Consider the following 27,957-nt stretch of genomic DNA (forward strand, 5'->3'; position numbering starts at 1 on the left):
CCTGCTGAAACCCACAGGAGATATCTGGTGGAGTCTAAGGTCCTTGGGCAAGGATGTGCTTGTTTCTCTGGTTAAGGAATGATTCTGGCTTTTATGGACTATGAGACCCAAGCTTCCTGATATCCAAAAGATTGCTTTTGGAGAAATAATATTTGAGAACTGAAACCTTAACCTTCTTCCTTGGAAATAAAAGATAAGCCATTAATTATGAAGTGGGAAGTTAGACCAGGAATTTGCCAACACCCACCTTCTATTTGAGCCCCTTTACAGTTCATTTATTTTTCTCTTATGAAAACTAAATTTATATGTTTTTCATTAAGATGAAAACCTTCTGGAATCAGACTAAGGTTTCTTCTGAGCATTTTCAGACTTTTCAGTGAATGTAACGACTTGGTAATACGTGTGCATATAGAGGTAGAAATGGAGTAAGAGAGAGTTGAAAGATTTATTTACATCAAATGCCTCAGACTCAGGACTCTGTTGCTGGTTCTTGAGCTGAGAAAGAAGTAGCATTCCTTAAAGCCATGTTATTTACGCAATTAATTTTTATAACAAGCTCGTGGCTCTGGTCTCAGGCCAAAGATACTAACAGCAAAACCCAGTGACAGAAAATCCAAGTTTAAAGTAAAAACTCATTTCAAAGAAATGGGAGGAGGGTACTTTGTTAGCATATGTTCTACAAGAAAAAGCTTGCTTTTCATACTTAACAGTTCTTTTAAACCAAATGGGCCTTCCAGTAGATACAAACTCATGGTGAAGAATACTGTGCTGGGAATTCCCTGTAGCTGAGTCCACCCAGGGCTCTTTCCTGGAAGATGGTCATCACCAACACAGAAAATTTTTCTTGTTAATAACACTAGTCACATACAGTTGCCTTCGTATTTAAACATGTTAGATTTAAAAAAAATTTTTCTTTATAAGAATATATCAAAAGTCAAATTAATTGCATTATACATTGTTAGTTTTTATGTGGAACTCCACTACCACGGAAACCTACATATGAAATTTGACCTTTTCATGATTCTTTAGCCCAAGAGACTGCAGCTGAGACCATTATAACCTTTAGAACTGGTAATCTTATAGGAGTTACTATATCCATGAGTCTAATAAATAGGTTAGAATTTTTAAAAAAATATTTCTTGGTTATTTTTTCAAAGATTGGCTCAAAATATTAAAAAATAATTATTTTCTTCTAACACAATAAGCATGACCATGAAATGCAAACAAGGGGACAGAGCATGTTTCTGTTATAAGGCAATCTTGCCATTCAGTGTTGAAAAGTCTTTACTTTTCTTGGAATTATATCCAGCTCCGGAGGACTTCAAGGAGATGTAGTCATCCTCTAAAGGGTTTAAATGGGAGTCATAATTACAGCTGGGAATTAAAAAATGAAATCTGGGAGGAGAAGATGAGAACCATCCTGGAAGTTAAGAGGCTGAGGCATATTACTGTAATGGTTTTCAAGTACCAGAAGCCTGGCGAGGCAGGAAATTATAGCCAGCTCATTTTCTATTTCAAGGATCAAAATGCTTTCAATACAGCTTGAAACAAGTTGAGTCGATTGCACAAAGGACTTTGTCCCAGTGAAATGTGTTTTTGTTTTTTCACTCTGGATGGTTCAACAATGGACTAGTCAGGCCAGGGGAGCAGATGCCAGAACCAGAATGGGAAGGAGTTCCTCCCTGGTGTCCCAGGGGCTTGGGACCCTCCGCATGCCACCGACTGCCTCCCTTGCTTCACTGCTGTGCCTGTGCTTTCTTGCTCCTCAGTCTTCCATTTTTACTTTCCAAACTGACCTGACTTTTAAGGTCCAGACAATAGATGAGAATTCTAAAAACCTTCATCTATTGCCTTCTCTGAGGATTTCAGAGCTTAATGAATAATTCTAATTATTAGAAAAAAGAGCCAAAAACCTTTTTTTTCATGATTGCTATGAAAGAGGTTACATGGTATTTCTTCAGGCTCCTTTACAAGTAATTGCTGCACAGTGCAAATTGGAAAAACAAGGCAGATTTCTCATAAGGGCCAGACCAGATAGCCCGTGCAAGTGCTCTCAGAGTCCTCCCTTGCTGTGGAGTCCAAGGGCAAAATAATAAACAAACAAACAAACCACTGCTGGGCTTCTGTTTTGGTTTCCAATCTGAATAAATGAACCAATGTGCAATGAAGATTTTTAAACATATTTTAATCCCAAGTCACAGGAACAAGATTTCAGAGGGATCTCTTAAAGCGTAAAGGAGAGTAAAGTATGCTCAGCATGGAATGCCCAAATAAGCATTTCCCATCCAGGGCCGACATACTGCACTGTCCGGTCATCTGTGCCTGTGGTTTTGTAGATCTCTTTCTGACAGACTAGTTCATTACAAATGGTGATGCTCAGCACACTCTCATCTGGAAATTAACTTAAGGCCAGCTTCAGAACATGTGCAAGTAGAGCACTATCGTGGGACCCTTTGGGGTCCTCACAGCTCCCCAGGAAAAAGGAGTCTGGTCTGGCGCTCTCAGTGTACAGAATGGCTTTGCTTTCTCTAGAGAGAAAAGCTTAAACTGCAAACTGTGCATTTGTATAGAAGGGAATTGTCCCTTCTAGAAGCATTGAATGCACTGTGCTTCTTTCCTGTGTTGAAAAATGGGGCATGACCAAGAAGCTGCAGTGTAGAAACTAAAGGGGTACAAGGAATTCTGCTGGTGCTGTCCAGACACCTTGACCTTTGACCTTCTGATCAGTTCCCTGAGTAATTCTGACCAAGTCCCTGGCCATTCTTTATATAAAAAAAAGTGATTGAACTAGATTGTATCTACAGTTTTCTCACTACTAACATCCACTGCTAACTCATTCATTACTGGTGATCACAGAGGATTAATTATTCTAAATACTTAAATAGAAATTTTAAAGACTTTTGTTTTAAATTACTCAGTCTCTATTACTGTTCTTTTAATTCTGAAAAGAACAGAAAACTGATGACAGTGATTTTTTAAGCATACAATATAAATTTGCAACATTGAACCATTTTGAAATGTCTAATAACTATCATAATGACTTTGAGATTCTCGTAAGAAAAGTACGAATCAATGCTTGTGAATTCAATTCTTCTCACAAAGGGCTTTTCTCTCCTAAGAGGATTTTTGAATAATACTCAAAGAAACCAAGAGTCCTATGTTTTCATCAGATTCACTGAATTCAAACCTCATACTTGTCATGAATTAATATAATAATAGACAATAAATTTGATGAGAAGAATTTGAAAAATCAGTCACATTGATTAATCTGGTTTGCCTTTGGGGTCTAACGTTATTTTTTTCTCCTTCTCTCAGAACATTTCTCAATTACCACAAGTTGAAATGTTTGCAGAGAAATTTTAAAGAGGAGACCTATAAAACATGCACAGTTCTAACGGGGATTGTTGAGTGGATGCGGGATTTAGGACTCCATCTGAAACAACCCAATTAAAGATTTCAACTAGAAGATGAGAAAACACTTCAGATGGATTCCTTCATTTGTACATGTACACATACACACACACACACACACACACACACAGCCAGAGAACTGGAACTACCCTTGCCTCATAACTTCCAGGAGGCTCCCTCCCTCCTACCATTTTCTCACCATCTCATAGATGCCAGTCTTCTGATTGGTGCTTTGCAGAGGTGGAATAAACTCTATGAGATTGAATTAGCAACTGATTTTCAGAAAGGTTCCTCCCCATTCTCAGCATTTTGCTTTGAGGAAGAGAGGAAAGCCTACACCCATGATAGAAGTCAGTGAGAATGACAATTATATTCTTTACCACCCCCTCCAAAAAAATTTGGCATTTTAAATAACCAAGCTGCTCTTGCCTCTGGACTAAAATAAAATATTTCTATGTGAAACACAGCTACAGAGCTGGCTCTTCCCCTTTCTCCACCTTCAGCCCATCTATTTCCTCCCACTTTTCCCTCTGTGGAGGCTTGCTCTCTCTCTCTCTCTCTCTCTCTCTCTCTCCCCCCCCCTTCTCTCTCTCTCAGACACACACACACACACACACACACACACACACACACACACACGGTTCCATTTATGTAATCAGCTGACAAGACTGATCTCACTTCAATTGCTTTGATTCAAAATCTGCCCACCATTCGTGGGAAGTAAGGAACAATGGATGAGGCATGTGCTTTACTAAAGAGGCTGGGAAAGGAGTGGCCTTGGAAAGGCATCTGCTCTGCCTCTTCTCTATGGAGTCTTGATTCCACGTATGAAAATAGAGATTGCTTTGAAGTCCAGCATAAATTCTCTCATTTTAAACTCAAAACTCTTAGATTTTTCTTTTTGGAACAACTGAAGACTTTCTTAACAGAATTTTGTAGCAGGACTCCATTAATGGTCCCACCACTGCTGACATTTACCTTATATTGTTTATTCTGACCTCCAAGGTACCAAAGTCTGACTCTTTCTACCTCTCCAGTGTGCTCTCTCACCACGTCCCTACGCAAGCCCTCTGCCCTATTCCATTATTTCTTACCACTCCATGCACAGTCTTTGGGACATGCTGTTTCCCCGACTGAAGTCTGTGTCCTCCTCCTCTCTGCTTGTCTTGGTATTTCTCCTTTCTCAATACTAAGCTCCACTACTCACCTTTCTCATGAAACCTCTCCCTGACTCCTACCCTATAGCCCCTGGTGAATGAGGTCTCCTTAAACTACAGTAGACTTATTCTTTGTATCACTTTGCAGCCTTTTCTGTAGAAAACTAGTCAAGACTAAACTGTAAATACTCAGGAAAGGACTCTCACTCTCTGTATTTCCAGCACTTAACAGAGTGTCCTGCATGTGTGGTCATGTGGTCATTTTCCAAGTATTTATTAAGTAGCTATTATGTGCTAGGTGCCAGGTTAGACTATGAGTTACAGAGATGAATAAAATCCAGATCTCATGCTGCTCATGATCTAATGGGGAAGACACCGATGCAAATGTATAATAGCAGCACTATGCAACCAATCATTTCTGTAACAGAAGTAAGACCCAGATACAGTGAAGGCATTAGAGAGCAAATATTTAATGCTAGATGGGAGGGAGCCAAGGAAAGTTTTATAGAGATTATGTTAGAGTTGGATCTTGGAGGATGCATAAGAGTTTGCCTGAATTATCAAAGGAGTGGGAGAACCCAAGGGCAGAAGGCCCACCATGAAAACTGATACAGAGACTTTTTCTAAAAAAGCAAGAAAGTCTACAGTATCATGAGCAGTCCTTTCTCAGGTAGGTACTTCTGATAAAGCATGAAGTTGGAGGTAAGATTAAAACAAAAAATAGCAACTAGAAAGCATGAAGAAGTCAGACCATGAAGGACCTCAGGTGTCATGTTAGGCAGTTTGAGCTACTGAATGGCATTGAAAAAATTTGGCAATTATGTTATCATCTGACAGCATCTAATGCATCCTAAAAATAATGATGACAACAACCAGATTATCTCTCAGTGGATGAATGGTTAAAAAACACTAAAACATCCATTCCATAGAATGCTATTTAGCAATAAAAAAATGAATTATTCATACACACAACAATTTGGATTGGTCTCAAGGGAGTTATACTAAGTGGGGCAAAAAAGCCAATCCCAAAATATTAAAAACTGTATGATTCCATCTATATAATGTTTTTGTTATTTTTTTATTTTTATTTTTTTTACAGAGACCGAGAGAGAGTCAGAGAGAGGGATAGACAGGGACAGACAGACAGGAATGGAGAGATGAGAAGCATCAATCATTAGTTTTTCGTTGCGCACTGCGACACCTTAGTTGTTCATTGATTGCTTTCTCATACGTGCCCTGACCGCGGGCCTTCAGCAGACCGAGCAACCCCTTGCTTGAGCCAGTGACCTTGGGTCCACGCTGATGAATTTTTGCTCAAACCAGATGAGCCCACGCTCAAGCTGGCGACCTCGGGGTCTCGAACCTGGGCCTTCCGCATCCCAGTCCGACGCTCTATCCACTGCGCCGCCACCTGGTCAGGCACCATCTATATAATGTTTTTGAAACAACAAAATTATAGAGATGAGTCACAGATTAGTGATTGCCAAGGCATTAGGATTGGGGAGAAGTATGTGGATGTGGCTATGAAGGTAGTATGAAGGACCAATGTTGCTTCTTCATGATGGTGGTAGTTACACAAACTTCTACATGTGATAAAATTGCATAGACATATAAACAGACACACACATGAATATATGTGTAACTGGTAAAATCTGAATAAATTCTGTGGACTGTACCAATGTCAACTTACTAGTTTTAATATTGTACTATAGGTATGCAGGAGGTGACCAATAGGAAAAACTGGATTAAAGATACATGGAAATTCATTGTGTATGCATGTGTGTGTGCCTGTGTGTGTGTGTACTCCTGCAAATCTATAATTACTTTAAAAAATTTTAAATGATGACAAAAAGTGGTAATATGTTAACCTAAAAAATTGGAAAAATAGAAGTTTTTAGTGGAATTTAGATTATTGCTCAGGCAATATTTCTTCTGGTAAAGAATTATCTTAAAGAATTTCAAAGCATGTTTTATGTAACTATACAGTACAAGGCTATATTGACATGAATGTATATGTTGAAGATAAAATTTTTCTCAATGAAATTGGGTTCATCAATATTTAAATTGCCCTAGAGATAAAGTGACAATTATAGAACTGGAGGTAGCTTATCAGTATAAATATGCTCAACTCTGAATGACAAAAGTTCTGAGACCATGTCCAGTACTAGTAGCTGAATCATTCTAAAAAGTTATAATACAAAAACAACAGCAACAACCAAACCAATCTGGCTTAACTTCTGTTCTGAGTGACTTGGCTTCTTAGGATGAAAGGTTCATGTATGTGTCTACATCTACCATGTATGGTTGCAGATTGTACATCAAACTCTAACACAGAGTTTTGAAATATGAGATTAAAAACACACAAAATTAAAATAAAGAAACTCTGATGCATTAACAAAGCACAAATGTAAACACTGTAAGTAATGCAATATTTGTTATTTACATACAAGATCATCCCCAAGAAAAATGTCATGGGGAATCTTGTTCTTTGAGCTGACAGTGTTGTTTAAGAGTATCAACTGTTCTAGTGGATTTTTACCCCATCCTTAACCTTAAAACAATAACTAATTTTTCACAAGATTCTTGCACAATGGTAGTGTGGGTCTAATAGTGGCTTTGAGCATTTTTTTTTCACAGAATTCAGATGTTTCAAAAAGTGTGTATTCTAAAATCCCAAGTTCATGAGTTCTTGATTAATGAATGGTAATCACAGACTATGAAGTGAGTTGGGCTTTACAAATCATAAGGCATTATATGAGTAGATGGCATTCTACTCAGTTATCAGGATCATAAATTAGTACTCAATGGCCAGGTAGCACCTTACAGCAGGCTGGAACCTAAAAGAAGTTCCTGGGGTGGCAAAAACAGGTGGCAGAAACAGACACAATTACCCATGCCCCAAAGTGTAACTATAATCCTGAAATTAAAGCAAAATGAATAAACTGCCCCAGGCATGACTATCACTACCCAAAATATAGCCTTCATAAGAATGTCTCACAATAGATTATTATCCATTTGTTTTCTCATTCATGGTCTGTTTCCCCATCTGAACTCAAGCCCAAAACCTTGCCTGGTCTCTAGACCTTTGTGTACTTAGTTCCAATAGGCTCCCGGTACAGAATAGGTGCTTAGAACTATTTGTGTACTAAGCGACTACCTTTTCATTCCATAACACTGCTTTTTGACAATTTTTGAGTGTAGACACTTTTCATATTTTGATGAAAGCTATGAACCTTCTCCTCCAAAAAACACACAAAGATAATAACTTTAATCTTCTATAGGTTTTATGGATCCCAGATTAAGCTTTGTTTATGGAAATCATTTTTCAGGATGAGAATATCATTATAAACACAACTAGCCACTGACTTTCCATTCTAGTTCCTTCAGAAAATCTCTTGATCTCTTACCCAAGCCAATTACCTTCCTAACTCTATGGCATTATTATTTTTTTGCTATTTGTTATCATTAATCAATAGTCCACACATGCACATTATCTTTTAGTGACATCAATGTCAAAGAAAAGGATAGCTTGGCTAATAAAACTACTCCTATAATTTTTGATAAAGCATATTGTTAGTCTCTTTCCTCCCACCTCTGTCTCTTCAGCACTAAGAAAATCTTAGTGTACATTTGGCATAATCTCATAATTTCTTTCCCAAAATTCACTCTGAGTAAAATCTGAAAAAGAAAGAGGGGTTAATTCACACTCACTCACACACAAAACCACCTGTCATAGATAGAAAGGTTCAGAATAAGAGAGAGAGTGGAGACCAGGTATCTTGTCCAGTCACAATAAACAACAAATAGTATATTAAATTCAAAGTATACTGAAGACCACAGGTAGCTAACTTTTTGTTGGAAAAGATCAGCCCTTAATTGCCAGTAATAAAAAAAAGATGCCCGTGTGAGTCTTACTTATTATTATTTCATCTGAACTGAGCTATAAGTATTATTAGAAAACCCTTAATGGAAACCCTCTGCCTCTGAAAGCCCTCATAAGACCAAACTCTTCCAATACAAGGACCCCCAAGCAACTGGGAAACTTTGCCACAAGAAATAAAAGGGATTACTTTTTATTTCTTCTGGTTTACAAAAGGAAAGCTCATGGTGTTGTTAAAATGCTGGAGGCCACAATTCACACCACCTCTCTGATCTGCCTTAACCCTCAGTGTCCCGTTTCTAGGGGCTGTGTGTGTGTGTGTGTGTGTGTGTGTGTGTGAGAGAGAGAGAGAGAGAGAGAGAGAGAGATCTTCATCTCTGCAGCTGAATTGGATGCAGAGCAGTGCTGTGTCCACGGGGCAGGGGTTGGGTGTGAGCCATGGAAGCAGCAATAGACAATACCAATGCATGCAAGACTGCAGTCTCAGCAGACTCACTGTGGGGCCCTACTCTCCATCATGGAAATACCAGGGGAACAGAGGTGCTCACATTGCTGACATGGAGCTGCCTGGAGTCAGGCTGCTGGCATTATACTGAGGTTGGGGCAACCCTCCCCTTACAGCTTGCTTTCTTAATGCCTCAAAAATACAGAAAAACAACAGGGCTCGAAGTTTTTTGCAATAAGAAGCTTTCCTATAACTCTGCAAAGAAACTTTTTTGAGGACAAGTTTTGTAAAAATTGATTTAAATGCTTATTTTCAACAATCTCACAGGGGAAACAATCTTAGGTATGAATTGAAGTTTCTCCCATCCTAAAACCTGGTCCCTAAGAAAGAGGCTGGACAGTTCAATGTAAGTCATTGACAAAATCACATCTGCAAAGCAGTGTTGACCAAAGCCTTTGAAAGAGGGATCATTAGCGTTTCTCCTCTGCACCTGCAAACGCTTTCAGAGATTAAATCCATGCTAGTTTGGAAGAAATAAAGTCAGAAAAGCTTAGTATAAAGCAGATATAATGAGGAGGTAGAAGTCACATAATTAAATAATGCAATTTTCTACTCATCAAACTTAAGTCATTTCCTATTTAAGGAGCATCAACATTACCATGAAGATTTTCAACTATGGGAAACAACAGAAGAAAGGTGACCTAAAGATTTTATGAGCAAACTAGTAGTATTACAACAACTGACATTTTCTCCATTCTTCACAACTTCTACACTTTATTTCAAGCAATAATTTAGAATTAAATACGTCGGTGTTCAATCTAATGTGCCGTTCTAGAGTGTCTCTTCTGCAATAAAAGTTCCTCAAAAGCTTGCCCAGCATTTGTTGTCTGGGTCTTTCAAAAGAAAAATAAGAATGCAGTAATAGATGGGAAGCTATTCTTAATAGTATAATCCCAGAAACTACAGTCTGTACCAAAAAAATAGGACAACCATATGCTGTTGGAAAATTACCCTGATCTCAATACCAGTTTACAGCAGTTGTGTTATTCTCTGCAGATCAGAATGCATACAGCTCCTAAGGTGTTCCTAACACTTTAGAATATAGAAAACAGGCTGCATTTAAAAAAAAAAATCTATACACACAACACAACACAACCACCTTGGGTTTCCACCCTCCTACCGGGCTAGTTCAGAGACACCTGAGAAGTCGAAATTGTACAACCCACCAATGAGTAAGTCACTTTTTAAACCTGATGAACTGTGTCTCCACTGCACCTGTACAGACCACGGAAACCCCGGGCAGAATTACATCCATACCTATATTTCATGCCAGTCTGTTTTGCGGTGGACTCTTTGAGAGAAATGTGGTGCTGCGGAGTGAACGTGCCCAGGCTACGCGCGATGATAGCAACCGTGCGGAATTTGGCCCTGGCTGCGTTCACCACATTGGGGGCGGTGGAGCTCTGCTTGCTCAGAAGTCGGTCTTCACCATTCCGACTCTTCAAATTGTGCTCTGTGCAGGCTATGGAGACTTGCATTGCTTCCCCCGGCAGCGCACGGTCCCTCTCAGAACCCCAGAACACAGACAGTCACGAGAGGGTCAGTAGTCGGGAGGGTTTTCGTTCGTCTTTTAACCCCTCCTTGCCACCCTCCGCCCCTTTCTGGGGATGCCGACTAAGGAGCCCTCGAGGCCGACTTCAGAGCCGGGAGAGCGGCAGGAGCGGCTGCAGTGCAGGACTGACGGAGCCCCGGGCACGACAGAAGTCAACAGCCAGCCCCGAAGTTGTCACAGCAGCTGGAGCGCGGATCAAGCTCGCCAGTCTTGCCGGGTAGTAATCTCGGCTGATTAAAGAGCCAAATCCATGGAGTCTGGAGGCTTTTGCAGACGCTTAGGACTCAGCATTCGTGCGGACTGCACACAGCCCGGCTGGAAGCCCATCCGCGGTGTCTGAATGCGGACTCGCCTCTGAGCGATGGGTCAAATCCATGCAGGCTTACCGCAAGACGCGCCAGCCCTGGACCACAGGCAGAGTGCTCAACTGGCACGCTGAACATCGGAGAAACAGCTAATCAGAGCCTCTCTCGGGAGATCGCTGGTCTTCATCTACTCAGGCTGCCAGCTCCCTCCCTGCCGTACTCCAGGATGTGGTGGGGGCTCCGCAAGACCTCCGCATTCATTTTCAAGCAAAAGCTTGGGCGGCTGAGCCCATAGGAGCGCTGCTCTGCAGCTGTACCGAGGAGCAGGCAGTTCCCTTAAAGAGCTCCCTGCCTTTGTGTGCAAGGCAGGACCAGGATCACTTTCACAGACTATTACTGTAACAGAATCTGGAGGGCTGCTCATAAGGGGGACTCTGCCCAGATTCAAACCAGATAGATCCTGCTGCAGCACAACAGTTGAAACTTACCAGGGTTCATTTCCCCCTTGCACATTATTTCATAGGCAGGTAAATTTAAAATGTCCTGAAAAACCAGTGCAGATTTTTTGGAGACAAGTCATCTAACTTGCTACAAAATCTATTCTGACGCCCAAAGAGGGCCAAGGATGGGGGAGGAGGCAGCAAGCTCGCACCACCCAGAAGAGCCTGCACTAGGTGAGCAGAAGTTCACATCACTACCCAGAAAGGCCCAGGCCAGGTGTCTGGAAGTGTGTACAGTGCCTGCTGGTCAACAATGTCCAGCTGGTGAGAACAGACACTGTCCCCAAACCAGGAGACAGTGAGCAACAAGATGAGAGGCAGGAACATTGCCTAGCTGAGTATCAGGTGCAGAGAAACTGCTCGATAAATGTGGTTGAATCAAACTAAGCATCAACTGACCAATAATAATAATAACTCCTTGTATAGATGTATTTACAATACAATTGTGGGTTCTGTAAAATCAGTTTTCTAAACATGGTTCCCAACAGACACTGCTGTCAAGCATAAAGGAACAAGGTTCAAATCAACAATATTTGTGAGCACTATCTCTGCACTAGACAATAGAAAGAAATATGGAGAAAAAATGAAATACTCTTTTTCACCTAAAGAACAAACAATCCCATGGAAAGGACAAAGCATTCAGTCTTAAAGGAGCTAATTAAGAATGTCAGAAGCACATTATCTTTGAATGAGTTGTACAGACACTAAATACACTGGAGTTTTTAGCAGGGGGAGCGATTACAGGAAGCTGGAGAGAGTTCCTCATTTATTTATTTTTATTCATTTTTTTAGAGAGGAGAGGGAGAGACAGAGAGAGAAAGAGGAAAGACAGAGAGAGAGAAGAGGGGGAGGAGCTGGAAGCATCAACTCCCATATGTGCCTTGACCAGGCAAGCCCAGGGTTTCGAACCGGCGACCTCAGCATTTCCAGGTCGATGCTTTATCCACTGTGCCACCATAGGTAGTTCCTCATTTATTTATTAATGAGACTCTATAGTACCTGACTTGGCTGTTATTGGGGTACAAAAATGACTTAGAGTCTGGACCTCAAGGAGCTTGTGGATGCCCAGGCAGCCATCACAGAGGGTGGGACTTGGCCTGGAGCATGGATTTGATTAGCAGGAAAGGAGGGAGGCTGTCACTCCAGGGTTTGGTATGTGTGGGGAAAATGCATTTTGCTGTGTTTATATGATAAACAAATAAAATAGCAGGTCTAACCAGTATTTCCCAGCCAAGTCAAGTTGTAGAAGTTATATTTTCAAGTAGAATGTGCATCTGTTTTGAATTCTATTCCAGATATAAATTTTAGCATTTTATAACCTGCAGATAAGGTTTAAATCACATTGTGGAAACTCATTCTTTATACTCCCTGCTCTTCCCACTTTCTACTTTAAAAAATAAATATACTGCCTAATGTTCAGTGGTTAGGAAAAACTTAGGATGGCGTAAGGGCTGTAGAAAGGGACAAATGAGCCTAGGATGACTTATTTTTACCCTCAGCTCCAGGGAAGTTGTTTAAGTGTATCTTTGTTCCATGGAATAAATGACAGTGGGTAAAGAGGAAACAGATCATTAGAACCTTTATTTTTTCACACTAAACTGGCACATTGGAAATGATCAATGTAAATCAGTGTTGGGAAGATAAAATATATTATGCTCACTTTGTTAAAGATGGTGCTGCCCATGTGGAAGCCCGTCGCCCAGGTGAAGGTATTGGTTGCCCTTCTTGCTTGGGATGAGCATGATTATATTAATGTGTGCTGGGGGCGGGCTGTGGGCAGGCAAGATCCTTGTAGCCTGGGGCTTGGTTTTAGGACTAAGCCTTTCCCACCCTTTTTGATGTGGGGTGGTGCATTCTCATGAGAAATCCTCAGATGAGTGACTCTGTATCAGAGACTTCCTTGTTTGTACATTGGATTAAAGGTTTTGGTTTCTACACTATAAAGTGGGGCAGACTGGGAGCTTGCTCTCTTTCAGTTCCTGAGATTAGCATGAGAGGAGAGAGCAGAGAAAGGAGAGCAGAGAAAGGCCACGTGGAAGAGGCCAGAGAAGCAGCCAAGATGGCAGAGTGCTGAAGGAGAAGCCAGTTTGTGCAGAGTTTGTGTAGAGAGGAGGAGATGGGAACAGAGGTGAATAAGGCTGGTGAGGTAGAAATCAAGTTTCCTTTGATTCTAGGAAACTTGGATAAGCCAGTAGCTTTGTGAGCACTGAATTAGTGGGTTTTGGAGCCAAGTGTGTGTTTTTACTTGCCTGCCAGGTGTGAGCTAGAATTAAAGCTAATGGCCCACCAGTTCTTGGCTCTGTTGTTTCATTACCGTCTGTCTGAATCTAATGCGAACCTGCATGGGCCAGGGAGCTGTGATGGTGGCCGTGGCTACTGGCTTTACAATCAGGAAAAGAATCAAAGCGAGAAGAGGAAGAAGTGGGAGGAAATCAGAAGGAACAGCTCAGGGGGAAAAATAAAAACAGAAAAGTAAAGCAGCCTGGGAAGCAAGACACGTGCACTGATTATCACAAGGGGAAGGGGTCAGGAGCCAGCAGCTGAGGGGGAGGAGGTGTGGGAAGTGACTAATGGCTGAGTCGAGAGTGGGGTCAATCCTACAGGGAGGAGGGGAGTGTCAAGGGTTCAGAAGATCTGGATGCAGTTCAACAAAGTGGCTTTCAGGTTTGCCAAGAACTAGCAGAGCCAAGGCCTGAAAACATAACCAAAAGCAGAACGAGGAATGGGTTATCAGAACCAACCAGGCACAGCAGAGCCCGCTGAGTCATTCTAGCCCCCACAGGACCAGGAGAGTGCTCTGTGCACAGCAGGCCCTCACTCTATAAATCATTGAGAAAGGGAGATGAGGAAAGAAAGGAAGGAAAGGGGGAGGGAGGGAAAAGTATGGAAGTATGCCAAATTCTTGAATAAATGTGATGCCTAAAAAAAGAATAGAAAATTCTGCATGTTCTAGCTTCACACAGCCGGCTCTCTTCAAAGACCTAAATAGTCGCCCCACACTTATGTCCACACCTCTTGTGAACTGACAAGTGTCCCAGCCTTTAGTATGCGCCTCAAAGGGGACCAAGTATCTGAGTCCAGAGGATGTTCACAGTGCAAGCCTCTTTCTTGCAACCCACAGTACATCTTTCAACCCTGACACCACATGGGCTTTCTGATGGCCAGTCAGCAGCTTGGTGACTTACCCCAATGGTGCTCACCCTTCCCAGCATTCACGGAGCATCAGGTTTCAGGGGACGGAAATTAGATAATAGTTGACTGTAGGTATGCCCATTTCTAATAGGTTTGTGCTAACAGGCTGCATACTAATTAAGCTGGGGAAATTAAATTTGGAATATTTATACTTTCACTGTCACACAATAGTATTTGAAGGAGTGCTCACTATTATTATTTCAGGGTCAAGCAAGACCCACAAATGATGATACAGACATAGACATAAACATAGACATAGACTCAGATACATAGATAGAAAGAGATATAGATATTGCTATGCCCTCCCCCAATTCATATATTGAAGTCTTAACCCCCTGTAAATATCTCAGAATGTGACTGTATTGAAAGTGGGGTCTTTAAAGTAACTGAGGTAAAATGAGGTCATTAGGGTGTTCCCTAATCCTACATTACTGGTGTTCTTACAAGAAGAGACTAGGACAAAGACTTGCACAGAGGGAAGAAAACACAGGAAGAAGATGGCTATCTGCCAGCCAAGGAGAGATGCCTCAGAAGTAGTCAACACTGTTGACACCTTTATCTTGGACTTCTAACCTCCAGAATTGTAAAAAAAGACCATTTCTGTTATTTCAACCACCCAATCTGTGGTATTTTGTTATAGTAGCCTAACACATTAATACAAATATATTGTTTGTTTTTATTTTAATTCCTCTATTTTGGGGCAAGTGAAACTATTAGAGCTCTCTAAAGAAGATGCCCCTAAACATCATTATTAGACCTTAATGAACGTTATTTTCTTGTTATTTTATCTATTAAACCAATATTACAAATGTACCACTGAGCCAACTGGCCAGGGCCACAAATGTGCTCTAAAGACCCGCTCCAATTACAACTCATGTATTCCTTTCCAAAACTCATAAAACTTCTACATGGTGATGATTGATACAAAAATGGTGTTTTTTAAGGTACTTTGTCTTGTTCTTAATAATCTCCTTATTCTGCCAATTTGTTCTTTTAAGGGCTTAATTTATAATGGACATCAGAATCAGAGAACTCAAAAGTGTCAGTGAGACAGTGGAGAGAGGCCTGCAATAGCAGGCAAGGCCTGGGTTCCAAACTTAACTATGTCACCTTGCCTGTAACCTCAGGTGATTAAGCTCTCTATCTCTTTTCTCTCACTTGAAATATGAGGGTGATACATACTTTTCCCAAGATCCTCTCTTGTTCTACAGATTCCATGAAGTGCTTTTTCCAAGAGATGTAGAGGTGCACGATTACATGAAACCACTCTGCAATTATACCTTGGTCTGTGCTGCTCTCTATTCATTACCTGATATTTGGAATTCTTTGGAAATAATGTCAAAAGGGTCATTGGGTCACGGTGACAGAGTTGGTAAGGAGCAGAACACAGGCTACTTAACTTGCACCTGATCTTCTTATTTTCATCATAAAGTCTTCACAGTAATGTGAAAGGACTCTGGAGTGTGGGATCCTTAGGTGCTGGGTGTGAACCCCAACTCTACTCTCTCATTTCTTTCCATGAGCCACTGAGCAGTATTCTCAACTTCCCTGTACCCCAGCACCCTCCAAGGAAAAAATGCTGCAAAAACATACCTCTCTGAATAATTGTGGGAATTGCATGAAACAGCACTTGGCCCATAGAAGGCACTTAATAACAGCTAAGTATCCATCTCAATTTATTAAAAGCAGAGCTATTAAGAACTCTTTAATCTCTCAAACAAGCTCTCCAGGAGACATCAACAATTACTAATAACAGTAACACACAGCATTTTCTATAGCCTAAGAACTCTTAAGAAGTTAATACTTTACATGTATTCACTCATTTACTCTTTCTAAAACCCATGAGGAGGTGCTATATTATCAACTCTATCCTACAGGTGAGGGAACATGTAAATAAGATGCCCAAGGTGACACAGTCAGGAAGCTGCAAGTCTGGAATTTACCTGGGGGGTGGGCGTAGCCTGCCTTCCAACACTGCATGCTGCTCTTTGCTGCAAGAAGGGCTTTAAATAGTGTCATTTACAAATATAATTTAAGAAAAGTCATATTCTTATTATGAATCAGGGAAAAAATTAAATATTAAAAGTCTAAAAGTTTCAAAACAATTAACCATTCTTGGTAGCTTTTTGTCAACCTTTTAAATACTTCATAATACTTTATTCCCATTGCTCAAGAAAAAAAATTTTTTCCTATTACCTGGAAATTTTTTGGTTAATTCCATTTCTTACAAATAAAGTAAAATCTTTTTGCTGAATCTACTTAGAACATAACGTATGGTTTATATTTCACTGGAAGCCACAGTTAGCCAAGGCCAGGAAACATTCAGTTATACAGCCAGAAAAACACAGATTCATTCAAAACAGAAAGGAATCTGCTAATATCTGAAGAATTTTAGACATGCAAGTGTACAGATGGCAAGCTACTTTATGTGCCTATTATCTGTGATTAGAAGAGAAATTGTTAGAGTGGGAGTTTGCAATTTGTCAGGCATGTAGGTTTGGAGAACAATTTATTATCCTCTGACAAATTGAACCAGCCATGAAAATTAGCATGGGCTAGAATTTGCATAAGCATGTTTTGGAGTAACAGAAAAAGTAAAATTGAGAGGCCAAATTAGAAATACTCAAGGCTCTGCTGAGTAAAAGAAACTTCCAGGTGTCTACTCTTCAGCTTCCCTAGAAGAAAACTTTCACCAGAGAATTCATACCAGGACACTCTGAGAACAAGCTAATATAAGTATTACCACAGCACTGGCTGCATGTCCAAAACTAAAATGTAATTAAAGGATAGTTAAGCTTTTCAATTAACACTGAAAGTATACCCACAGACATTGATAAATATTTCCTTAATTTAAAACTTTTGACAAAAACAGATGTATCAGCAAGATCTCCAACAGGTATACATCACTTTATGCAATCAGGGAAAGGTGCCATAGTGCTACAGGAGGTGAGTGTGCAGAAATAGGAAACTCACATTTCAGATTATTTTGTTTAGGCCTATTCATGGCAGATCATTTCTCATAATCTTGTCTGAAACCTGCTCATAAAGCCAGGAGAAAATGGGGATGTGTCATCTGTTTATTTTTTTTTCCTTTTTTTTTTTTTATTAAATTTAATGCAGTGACACTGATAAATCAGGGTACATATGTTGAGAGAAAACATCTCTAGATTATTTTGACATTTGATTGTGCTGTATACCCCTCCCCCAAAGTTAAATTGTCTTCTGTCACCTTCTATCTGGTTTTCTTTGTGCCCCTCCCCTCCCCCAACCCCTCTCTCCTTCTTCACCCCATCCCCCCTCCCCCCACCCACCACCCCTGTTGCCATCACATTCTTGTTCATGTCTCTGAGTCTCATTTTTATGTCCCTTCTATGTATGGATTCATATAGTTCTTAGTTTTTTTTCTGATTTACTTATTTCACTCCGTATAATGTTATCAAGGTCCATCCATGTTATTGTAAATGATCCGATGTCATCATTTCTTATGGCTGAGTAGTATTCCATAGTATATATGTACCAAAGCTTTTTAATCCACTCGTCCTCTGACAGACACTTGGGTTGTTTCCAGATCTTAGCTATTGTGAACAATGCTGCCACAAACATGGGGGTGCATTTCTCCTTTTTGAGCCATTCTATGGTGTCCTTGGGGTATATTCCTAAAAGTGGGATAGATGGATCAAAAGGCAGTTCGATTTTCAGTTTTTTGAGGAAACTCCATACTGTTTTCCACAGAGGCTGCACCAGTCTGCATTCCCACCAGTAGTGCAGGAGGGTTCCCTTTTCTCCACATCCTGGCCAGCACTTATTCTGTGTTGTTTTGTTGATGAGCGCCATTGTGACTGGTGTGAGGTGATACCTCATTGTGGTTTTAATTTGCATTTCTCTAATGATTAGTGATGTTGAACATTTTTTCATATGCCTGTTGGCCATCTGTATGTCCTCTTTGGAGAAGTGTCTATTCATCTCTTTTGCCCATTTTTGGATTGGATTGTTTGTCTTCCTGGTGTTGAGATTTACGAGTTCTTTATAAATTTTGGTTATTAACCCCTTATCAGACGTATTGTCAAATATGTTCTCCCATTGTGTAGTTTGTCTTTTTATTCTGTTCTTGTTGTCTTTAGCTGTGCAAAAGCTTTTTAGTTTGATATAGTCCCATTTGTTTATCCTGTCTTTTATTTCACTTCCCCATGGAGATAAATCAGCAAATATATTGCTCTGAGAGATGTCAGAGAGTTTACTGCCTATGTTTTCTTCTAAGATGCTTATGGTTTCATGGCCTACATTTAACTCTTTTATCCATTTTGAGTTTATTTTTGTGAGTGGTGTAAGCTGGTGATCTAGTTTCATTTTTTTGCAGGTAGCTGTCCAATTTTCCCAACACCATTTGCTGAAGAGGCTGTCTTTACTCCATTGTATTTCCTTGCCTCCTTTGTCAAATATCAGTTGCCCATAGAACTGTGGGTTTATTTCTGGGTTCTCTGTTCTGTTCCATTGATCTATATGCCTGTTCTTATGCCAGTACCAGGCTGTTTTGAGTACAATAGCCTTGTAGTATAACTTGATATCAGGAAGTGTGATACCTTTGAAGTATGTCATTGGTATTTTAATTGGTATTGCATTGAATTTATAGATTGCTTTGGGTAATATAGACATTTTAATGATGTTTATTCTTCCTAACCATGAGCACGGTATATGCTTCCACTTGTTTGTATCTTCCTTGATTTCTTTTATCAATGCTTTGTAATTTTCCAAGTACAAGTCTTTAGTCTCCTTGGTTAAGTTTATTCCTAGGTACTTTATTTTTTTGGTTGTAATTGTGAAGGGGATTGTTTCCTTAATTTCTCTTTCTGACTGTTCATTGTTGGTGTATAAAAATGCCTCTGATTTCTGAGTAATGATTTTATATCCTGCCACTTTGCTGAATTCATTTATCAGGTCCAGTAGCTTTTTGACTGAGACTTTAGGGTTTTCTATATACAATATCATATCATCTGCAAATAATGATAGTTTTACTTCTTCTTTTTCAACTTGAATTCCTTTTATTTCTTCTTCTTGTCTGATAGCTGTGGCTAGGACTTCCAGGACTATGTTAAATAAGAGTGGTGCAGTGGGGCACCCCTGCCTTGTTCCTGATCTTAAGGGGATTGCTTTTAATTTTTGCCCATTGAGTATGATGTTGGCTGTGGGTTTCTCATAGATGGCTTTTATCATGTTGAGGTATGTTCCCTGTATTCCCACTTTGCTGAGAGTTTTGATCATGAATGGATGCTGGATTTTATCAAATGCTTTTTCTGCATCTATTGAAATTATCATATGGTTTTTCTACTTCTTTTTGTTTATGTGATGAATCACATTGATTGATTTACAAATATTGTACCATCCTTGCCTCCCCAGAATAAATCCCACTTGATCATGGAGTATGATTTTTTCCATATATTGTTGGATCCGGTTTGCTAATATTTTGTTGAAGATTTTAGCATCTATATTCATCAGAGATATTGGCCTATAATTTTCTTTCTTTGTGTTGTCTTTGCCTGGTTTTGGAATCAGAATTATGATTGCCTCATAAAAGGAGCTTGGAAATCTTCCTTCCTCTTGAATTTTTTGAAATAGTTTGAGAAGAATAGGAGTTAGTTTTTCTTTGAATATTTGGTAGAATTCTGTTGTGTAGCCATCGTGCCCTGGACTTTTCTTTTTTGGGAGTTTTTTGATAACTGTTTCGATCTCCTTTGTTGTAATCGGTCTGTTTAGGTTTTCTGATTCTTCCAGATTGATTTTTGGAAGATTGTCTGTTTCAAGGAATTTGTCCATTTCATCTAGGTTGTCTAGTTTTTTCTCATACAGTTCTTCATAGTATTTTCTTACAATATTTTGTATTTCTGTTGTGTCAGTTGTTATTTCTCCTCTCTCATTCTAATTTTATTTATTTGAATCCTCTCTCTCTTTTTCTTGGTGAGTCTAGTTAAAGGTTCATCAATCTTGTTTACCTTTTCAAAGAACCAGCTCCTAGTTTCATTGATCTTCTGTATTGTTTCTTTAGCCTCTATGTCATTTATTTCTGCTCTGATCTTTATTATTTCCTTCCTTCTACTACATTTGGGCTTTACTTGCTGTTCTTTTTCTAATTCTTTTAGATGCAGGGTTAAGTTGTTTATTTGAGCTTTTTCTAGCTTCTGAAAGTGTGCCTGTAGTGCTATGAACTTCCCTCTCAGCACTGCTTTCGCTGTGTCCCATAAATTTTGAGTTGTTGTATGCTCGTTGTCATTCGTTTCTAGGAATTTTTTTATTTCTTCTTTGATCTCATTCTTAATCCATTCATTATTTAACAACCTGCTATTTAGTTTCCATGTGTTTGAGAATTTTTGAGCTTTTCTGTTGTGATTCATTTCTAGTTTCATGCCGTTGTGATCGGAGAAAGTGCTTGATACAATTTCAGTCTTCTTAAATTTGTTGAGAGCACTTTTGTGCCCTAACATGTGGTCTATCCTAGAGAATGTACCATGAGCACTTGAAAAGAATGTATATTCTGCTGCTTTCGGGTGAAAGGTTCTGAAGATATCTATTAAATCGAGTTGATCTAGTGTGTCCAATAAGTCTGCTGTTTCTTTGTTAATTTTCTTTCTTGAGGAGCTATCTAGTGATGTTAGTGGTGTATTGAAATCCCCTACTATTATAGTTTTGCTGTTCATCTCGCCCTTTAAATCCATCAAAGTCTGCTTTATATATTTAGGTGCTCCTATATTAGGTGCATAGATATTTATAATATTTATATCTTCCTGTTGGATTACTCCCTTTATCATTATGTAGTGGCCTTCTTTATCTCTTACTATATCCTTTGTTTTAAAGTCCAATTTGTCTGATATAAGTATTGCTACCCCAGCTTTTTTTTCATTTCCGTTTGCATGAAACGTTTTTTTCCATCCTTTTACCTTCAATCTATGTGTGTCTTTTGTTCTAAGGTGTGTCTCTTATAGACAACATATGTATGGGTCCTGTTTTTTTATCCACGCAGCTACCCTATGTCTTTTTATTGGATCATTTGATCCATTTACATTTAAGGTTATTATTGATATGTAGTTGTTTATTGCCATTTTCTTCTTTAAAGGTGTATTCCTTTTTTTGCTGTATTCTTTTCCCACTTTGATCTGTTTACAACAGGCCCCTTAACATTTCCTGCAGCATTGGTTTGGTTGTAATGAATTCCTTGAGTTGTTTTTTGTCTGGGAAGCTTTTTATTTCTCCTTCGATTTTAAATGATAGCCTTGCTGGATAAAGTAGTCTTGGTTGTAGGTTCTTGTTCTGCATTACTTTGAATATTTCTTGCCATTCCCTTCTGGCCTCAAGTGTTTCTGTTGAGAAGTCAGATGTCATCCTTATGGGGGCTCCTTTGTAGGTGATAACTTTTTTTTCTCTTGCAGCTTTTAATATTTTCTCTTTATCGCTTAGCTTTGGTATTTTAATTATGATGGTAGGTTTCTTTGGGTTTCTTTTTAATGGAGTCCTCTGTGCTTCTTGGATTTGTGAGAGTTTCTCTTACATTAATTTAGGGAAGTTTTCAGCTATGATATGATTGAACAAAGTCTCTATCCCTTGTTCTTTTTCTTCTTCTTCAGGAACCCCTATGATGCAGATGTTATTTCTCTTCATGTTGTCACAGAGCTCTCTGAGAGTTTCCTCTGAATTTTTGAGTCTCTTTTCTCTTTTCTTCTCTGCTTTCATGCCTTCATTCCAGTTGTCCTCTAACTCACTGATTCGATCCTCTGCTCTATCTATCCTGTTTTTAATTCTTTCCGTTGTGGTCTTTATTTCTGATATTGTATTTGTCATCTCCAACTGATTTTTTTTATACTTGCTATTTCTTTATTTAGGTTTACATACTGACCCTCCATTGTTGTTCTAAGATCCTTAAGCATCCTTACAATCATTATTTTGAACTCCGCATCTGGAAGTTTGATTATTTCCATATCACTCAGTTCATCTCTCAAAGGTGTCTCTTGTGGTTTCATTTGGATTGCACTCCTTTGTCTTCTCATCCTCTTTTTTGGGTGTTTTATTTATAGAGTTGGTTGAGTCTAGGCTTGGTGTTGTCTGCCTCCAGTTTTCAGTTGTGTTATTTCTAGGTCTTCTTGGGTTGGTATCAGCTGTTATCTGTAATCCACTTTCGGATTTGGACATCTTTGAAGTCTTGATTTGTTTGTTTTCTTAACAGGTGATAGTCTTGTTTGCTGATCTCAGCAGGGGGCTTCCTTGAAACTGTATCCAGGAATGCGATAGGTGTAACCTGAGACTCTGAAGGCCTCTCTAGCTGCTAATCTCACTGGGGGCAGGGTGTTTTCTCAGCTTTAGTAGGGGGAGGTGTATCTCAGATCTCCATGGAGACCTGAGTTACTGCTCCTCCTCTCCACTTCTTGTTTTCAGCTGTGTCTTGTTGCGCTGATTGGAGCTGGAGAGGTGTCCGGAGATCTCTGATCCGGAAGCACTTCAGCTCTGTTTTGTGAAAGGTTCAGTCCCTCCCCCAGCTATGGCCACCTCCAGCATGGATGAGTCAGCCCTTTTAGCTCGTCTCTTGCATTCCCCTCACAGTCTGTCCCTCTTCCTGTCCTCTCCACCTGGGAGATAAACTGGTCCTTTCAATGCACCTCACTCCCTGGTCGCCAGGCAAGTGGCTATGAGCAGTAGTTTCTGCTCCCCTCCCTCTGAGATCCTCTCTGGGCTCTCAGCCCCACCCCACCTTCTCCGTTCCAGCAAGCAGAGGAGGTTCAGGGGCTCCCTACCAGGACTCCTGTGGTTTCTTCTTTGCTCCTTGGTTTTTGAGAGCCGTTCTTGCAGTTCAGAGTTGGTTTCTCATGCTGATTTTTCCTAAATTGATTTGTATTCCAGTTTGGTGGTGAGAGCTGGGCGTCTGTGCATCCGCCTACTCTGCTGCCATCTTTTTCTCATCATCTGTTTATTTTTTATAAATGTTTACAAAAAATATATTATTTTTATTATTAAATTATTTTATGTTTAATACTAAATTATTAAACATTAGTATAATTTCTGCCACTGCTACCTGACCAGGTGGAGCCACAGTGGATAGAGTGTCAGACTAATATGCAGAGGACCCAGGTTCAAAACTCCGAGGTCACTGGCTTGAGCACAGTCTCATCTGGTTTGAGCAAGGCTCATCAGCTTAAGCCCAAGGTCATTAGCTTGAGCAAGGGGTCATCGGTCTGCTGTAGCCCCCAGATCAAGGCACATATGGGAAAGCAATCAATAAACAACTAAGGTGCCGCAACAAAGAATTTATGCTTCTCATCTCTTTCCCTTCCTGTCTGTCTGTCCCTATTGTCCCTCTCTCTGTCTTTGTCTCTGTCACAAAAAAAAGAAAAAAAAGAAATTCTGCCAATGCCATATAATAGAAAAAGCTAGTAAAAAATATTTTTCATGTCTTCAGACAAAAGATTTTCCTAAAAAGCTTATCTCATAGAAATTTGTTTGCAAAGATCATTAGAATTGCCATATTTCATTCATTTTAAGATACTAGAAGACTCATCAGTATTTTGTATATCACCAAAATAAAAACTGTGGCAAATTAATTATGACACAATTCTTTTCTCTCCCTTTAATGTTTTATTTTAAAGTTATTGAGTTTTTTTAGACTTAGGCTGACTTTTCAGCCCAAATTTTTTACTCTTGTACATACATAAGAGGAAAACATCAGGGGAATAAATAGCCTAAAGTACTTCCAAAATATGTTCACACTCAGAAGTTGATGCTCTGGATGTTTTACTAAGAATCATCTTAGTTCGCATCTGTCCACACCGTCATTCTTTGCGTTGGTAATGCAGCATAAAAAAATAAAAATGAAAACAATTTTAAAGGCTAAACTATTGCCCCTGCAATTTTTTTTTCCAAGCAGTTGACATCCACTCTCAAAGTTGTGATGCATACTCACAAGCATTGACAACCACACCGTGATGCCACCGAGCCAAACAACAACTAGGAATTACATCACAATTTCAGCAAAGGAGAAAGATGAGCTTTAAAAAATTGTTAAACTATGATGATTTCTAAGATAGCATATTATAAACTCTTATTTCATGCCAACTAAAATACTGTGGAAGATTTTTTGAGCACCTACTATGTACCAGCCATTGTGTGAAAGGCTTCTACATCCATTATTTTATGCCAGATGAAAAGAAGACAGAATAATCAGCTTTTGTTAAGCACCTAAATAAAATGGGATCTCAACTACGTAGTCTGCAAGTTCAGTTTCAGAAATATTCATTGTCAGACTTGAATCAGACTTTGGAAGTGCTTTCCACACAAAGTCATCCTTACCTGATTGGGTGGAGAAAAATAATTTTAACCACCTGATTGGGTGGTTAAAATTTACGTGTTTCAGTTCAAATTTATTGGTCTTCTTTGGGTGAGAAGCATCATTACTGGACATATCATTCTACCTCATACTATTAAATATATTTTTCTAAACAATGCATTCTCTTATTTCTTTATTCTATTCATTTTCAAAGTAAAGGTGTTATAAAGAGAACAGATCCTATGAAATTTCTCATTTAAATTCTTCCCTTTGGCACATCATAGAATGTTTATGTAGGAAACCCCTCAGGTTTTTGTCATCTTTAAAGCAAAACTCATTTGAGGGATGTAGGATCAAGCTCTCATTTTATGCTCTATCAAAGATGGTGTTGTCTAGAGTTTTTATAATGCACATGTATTGCTCTTTTAAGTGAAATAAAATAAAATAATTTTAAAGTTATTTTTCTATTATAAACTTATCACAAATTTATCTAAGAAGATGCAAGATTCACTAAAGCCAGACAGAAAAAGTGTCATGCATTCATTGATTCAGTCTTTCAATGATTAGCATTTTTGTCCTTATCTTCTTGGTTTTCTCAGTTTTCATTTTCCATGCTTAATTCAATAGTTGTTGTTACTGATGTTGCTGTTGTTGTTTTAGGTAGTTGAACAATTTTCAAGGTATACGTCAGTTGCTTTATGCTATCATTTTACACTTGTTTACTTATCTTTTTATTTCTGTGCATTTTCTATCCTTAAGTCAATTATTTATCATCACCATGCACTGATAACCACATCAATATGCATTTTTCATTGTTGAATTGACAAGTTCTATACCCTGATGAAGCAAAGAGGTGAAAAACTTAGCCCTTTTTTTTAAAATTAAAGATCCAAACATGAACAACATCCAAACTTTTATTTATTTATTTTTTTAAATTTTATTTATCCATTTGTATTGGAGAGAGAGAGAAAAGTAATAGAGAGAACAGGAGGAGGAGCAGGAAGCATCAACTCCCATATGTGCCTTGACCAGGCAAGCCTAGGATTTTGAACAGGCAACCTCAGCATTCCAGGTCGACACTTTATCCACTGCGCCACCACAGGTCAGGCCAACTTAGCCCTTTTTTATAGCACTTCCTTCCTGGATGAGGAGTGTGCAGATCTACCTTCACTAATCGCTAGTTGCATATTCTAAATGTCAGAGCAAGTGGTGTAGCTGATAGACACTCTAGAGAAAGAAGGAAAGCTCACTGAGGATTGAGCCAGTGAGAGAAAATATGTTGGTATCAGAAAATATATAAGCATGAGACAGAAAAGAACTCAGGTAAGGAAAGAGAATAGGGGAGGGAGGATATAGCAATAGAGGAAGCAGGTTTAGCAAAGACAGGGAGGCTGAGAGATCTATTGTGAAATAATGAGCAAAACACTTTATATGGAACCTTATTTTAAAAAGAGTTTAGGTAAGAAATTATGCAAAACAAATGTACATGAACCGACTGGACTCTGTTGCAGGCAGCCTAGAATGAAAGTCTGGGTCTGGAGTGAGGAATGTAAACAGCATCTTTGGAAGATCCATTTGGAAGCCAGTACCTGGAGGTATAAGAGACTCAATGCAGGCAAACCAGTAGGAGACCACCAGAATCAGCCAACCATCAGGTAAAACCTGCTGATGGAAGATTGGTAGTCCTTACAGTCATTTATAATAGAAAGATGATGGGAAAATGTCTATATTGCACTGTGAGCTGAAAAAAACTGCTCACGAAATAATATGTATAGTATGAGCCTATTTTGACAGAAGCAAAATTATCTATTTCTGCATAAAAACAAAAGTATATATGCAAATACATTGGGTATATTTGGTATTCCCAAATATTAGCCGTAGTTACCTGTGAGTCAAAGAACTCTGGGTAATTTTTATTTCCTTTATTTTGATAGTATATGATTTTCTGCTGCGAGTACATATTATTTTTGTATTATGAAACAAAAAAAAATATGATACCCAGAAAACTAGAAATGGTGCTTGAAACAGTCTGTGTGTGACTTTTTTCTTTTTATTTCACAGAACCTAGTACTGTGAGATAAATGTCACTGAACCAGCTCAGCTGACTTTTCAACAAATATCCACAAGTATATTATCCAGGATGTGACCATTAAGCTTTGCTGACTGATATGAAGAATTTTACAAATTATATCACAGTTTATGTTTCTCTGTAGATCTACTATGGATTCCTGCTGGGGAGGCAAGCCAAAAGTGGTCTGACCCACTAAGGACAGCAACAATTAAACATAGAATATTAAAGGAATTTTTGGTAATAATGGCTATGATCTCTATCAATCTAAGCTTGATTGACCCTCTTTAAAACTGGCCTCTACTAACAGGAGAGAACTTATATAAGTATACAGTTAACCAAATTAATGCTCGCTGAGTTCCTTAGGACACAAAGACGTGTCTCATTGTATCACATGGCTGTACAGAGAGGTGCTTTGTTAATTTCTGTTGACTGAGTAGATAAATTAATGCCAAACTTTTGGACATGCCAGAACTGAGTGAGAATCTGCTGTATAGAAATCTAATCACTGTGTTGAAATTTCTGAGCCATCTCTAATAATAGTAGCTTGTCCCAGTAGTGTTCATTCACCTTCACCCTACCTCCTATTTGTTTTTTTTAGCATTTCACGGTGGTTAAAAGAGAGAAAAAGGGAGTATGCAATACAGTATTTCTGTGTAGATGTTAGAAAATATCAGTAAAGAAATAGGAATGAGGACAGAGCTGGAGAAAGAAAAGAATTTTAGCTAAAATCAAATGTAGAAAAAGATTTGAAGAGACACAAAACTTGAACATAATCTGCAGACTGAACTTCGGGGAGAGGTGGTGGTTGGTTTGGGGAAAGGTCAGTGTATCGGTTTCCTAGGGCTGTTGTCACACATTATCACAAACTTAAACAGAAATTTATTGTCTCACAATTTTGGAGGGCAGAAGTCTGAAATCATGTTATCAGTAGGGCTGTGCTCCTTCCAAAGGCTACAAGTCCTTGCCTCCTTCCCTGTCTGGTGGCTACCAGTACTCCTGTTTCACAGTGATTAAATGAGAGAAGTGACTGCATCACCCCAGCCTCTGGCTCCACCTTCAAATGTTCTTTTTCTCCATGTCACGT

General features: G+C 39.2%; 1 protein-coding gene across 4 annotated transcripts in view; it reads right to left on the bottom strand.

Moving 5' to 3' along the window:
- KCNAB1 (potassium voltage-gated channel subfamily A regulatory beta subunit 1) overlaps positions 1 to 27,957 on the bottom strand; it is a 490,010-nt gene that overhangs the window by 315,557 nt on the left and 146,496 nt on the right. For 2 of the 4 annotated variants that reach the window (XR_010729157.1, XM_066258331.1), the window contains exon 1: positions 10,211 to 11,170. The exons of 1 other annotated variant lie outside the window; for it this stretch is intronic. Coding sequence is in view for 2 of the 3 variants with exons in the window: in XM_066258331.1 (XP_066114428.1) it covers positions 10,211 to 10,431 (221 nt within the window). In the remaining variant the exon portion in view is untranslated. Of the gene's footprint in view, positions 1 to 10,210; positions 11,171 to 27,957 lie in introns of those variants that run through there. One more of the 4 variants, XM_066258333.1, reaches the window with a different exon arrangement.

Source organism: Saccopteryx bilineata, chromosome 2, assembly GCF_036850765.1.
Source record: "Saccopteryx bilineata isolate mSacBil1 chromosome 2, mSacBil1_pri_phased_curated, whole genome shotgun sequence".
In the NCBI taxonomy this organism is placed as follows: domain Eukaryota; kingdom Metazoa; phylum Chordata; class Mammalia; order Chiroptera; family Emballonuridae; genus Saccopteryx; species Saccopteryx bilineata.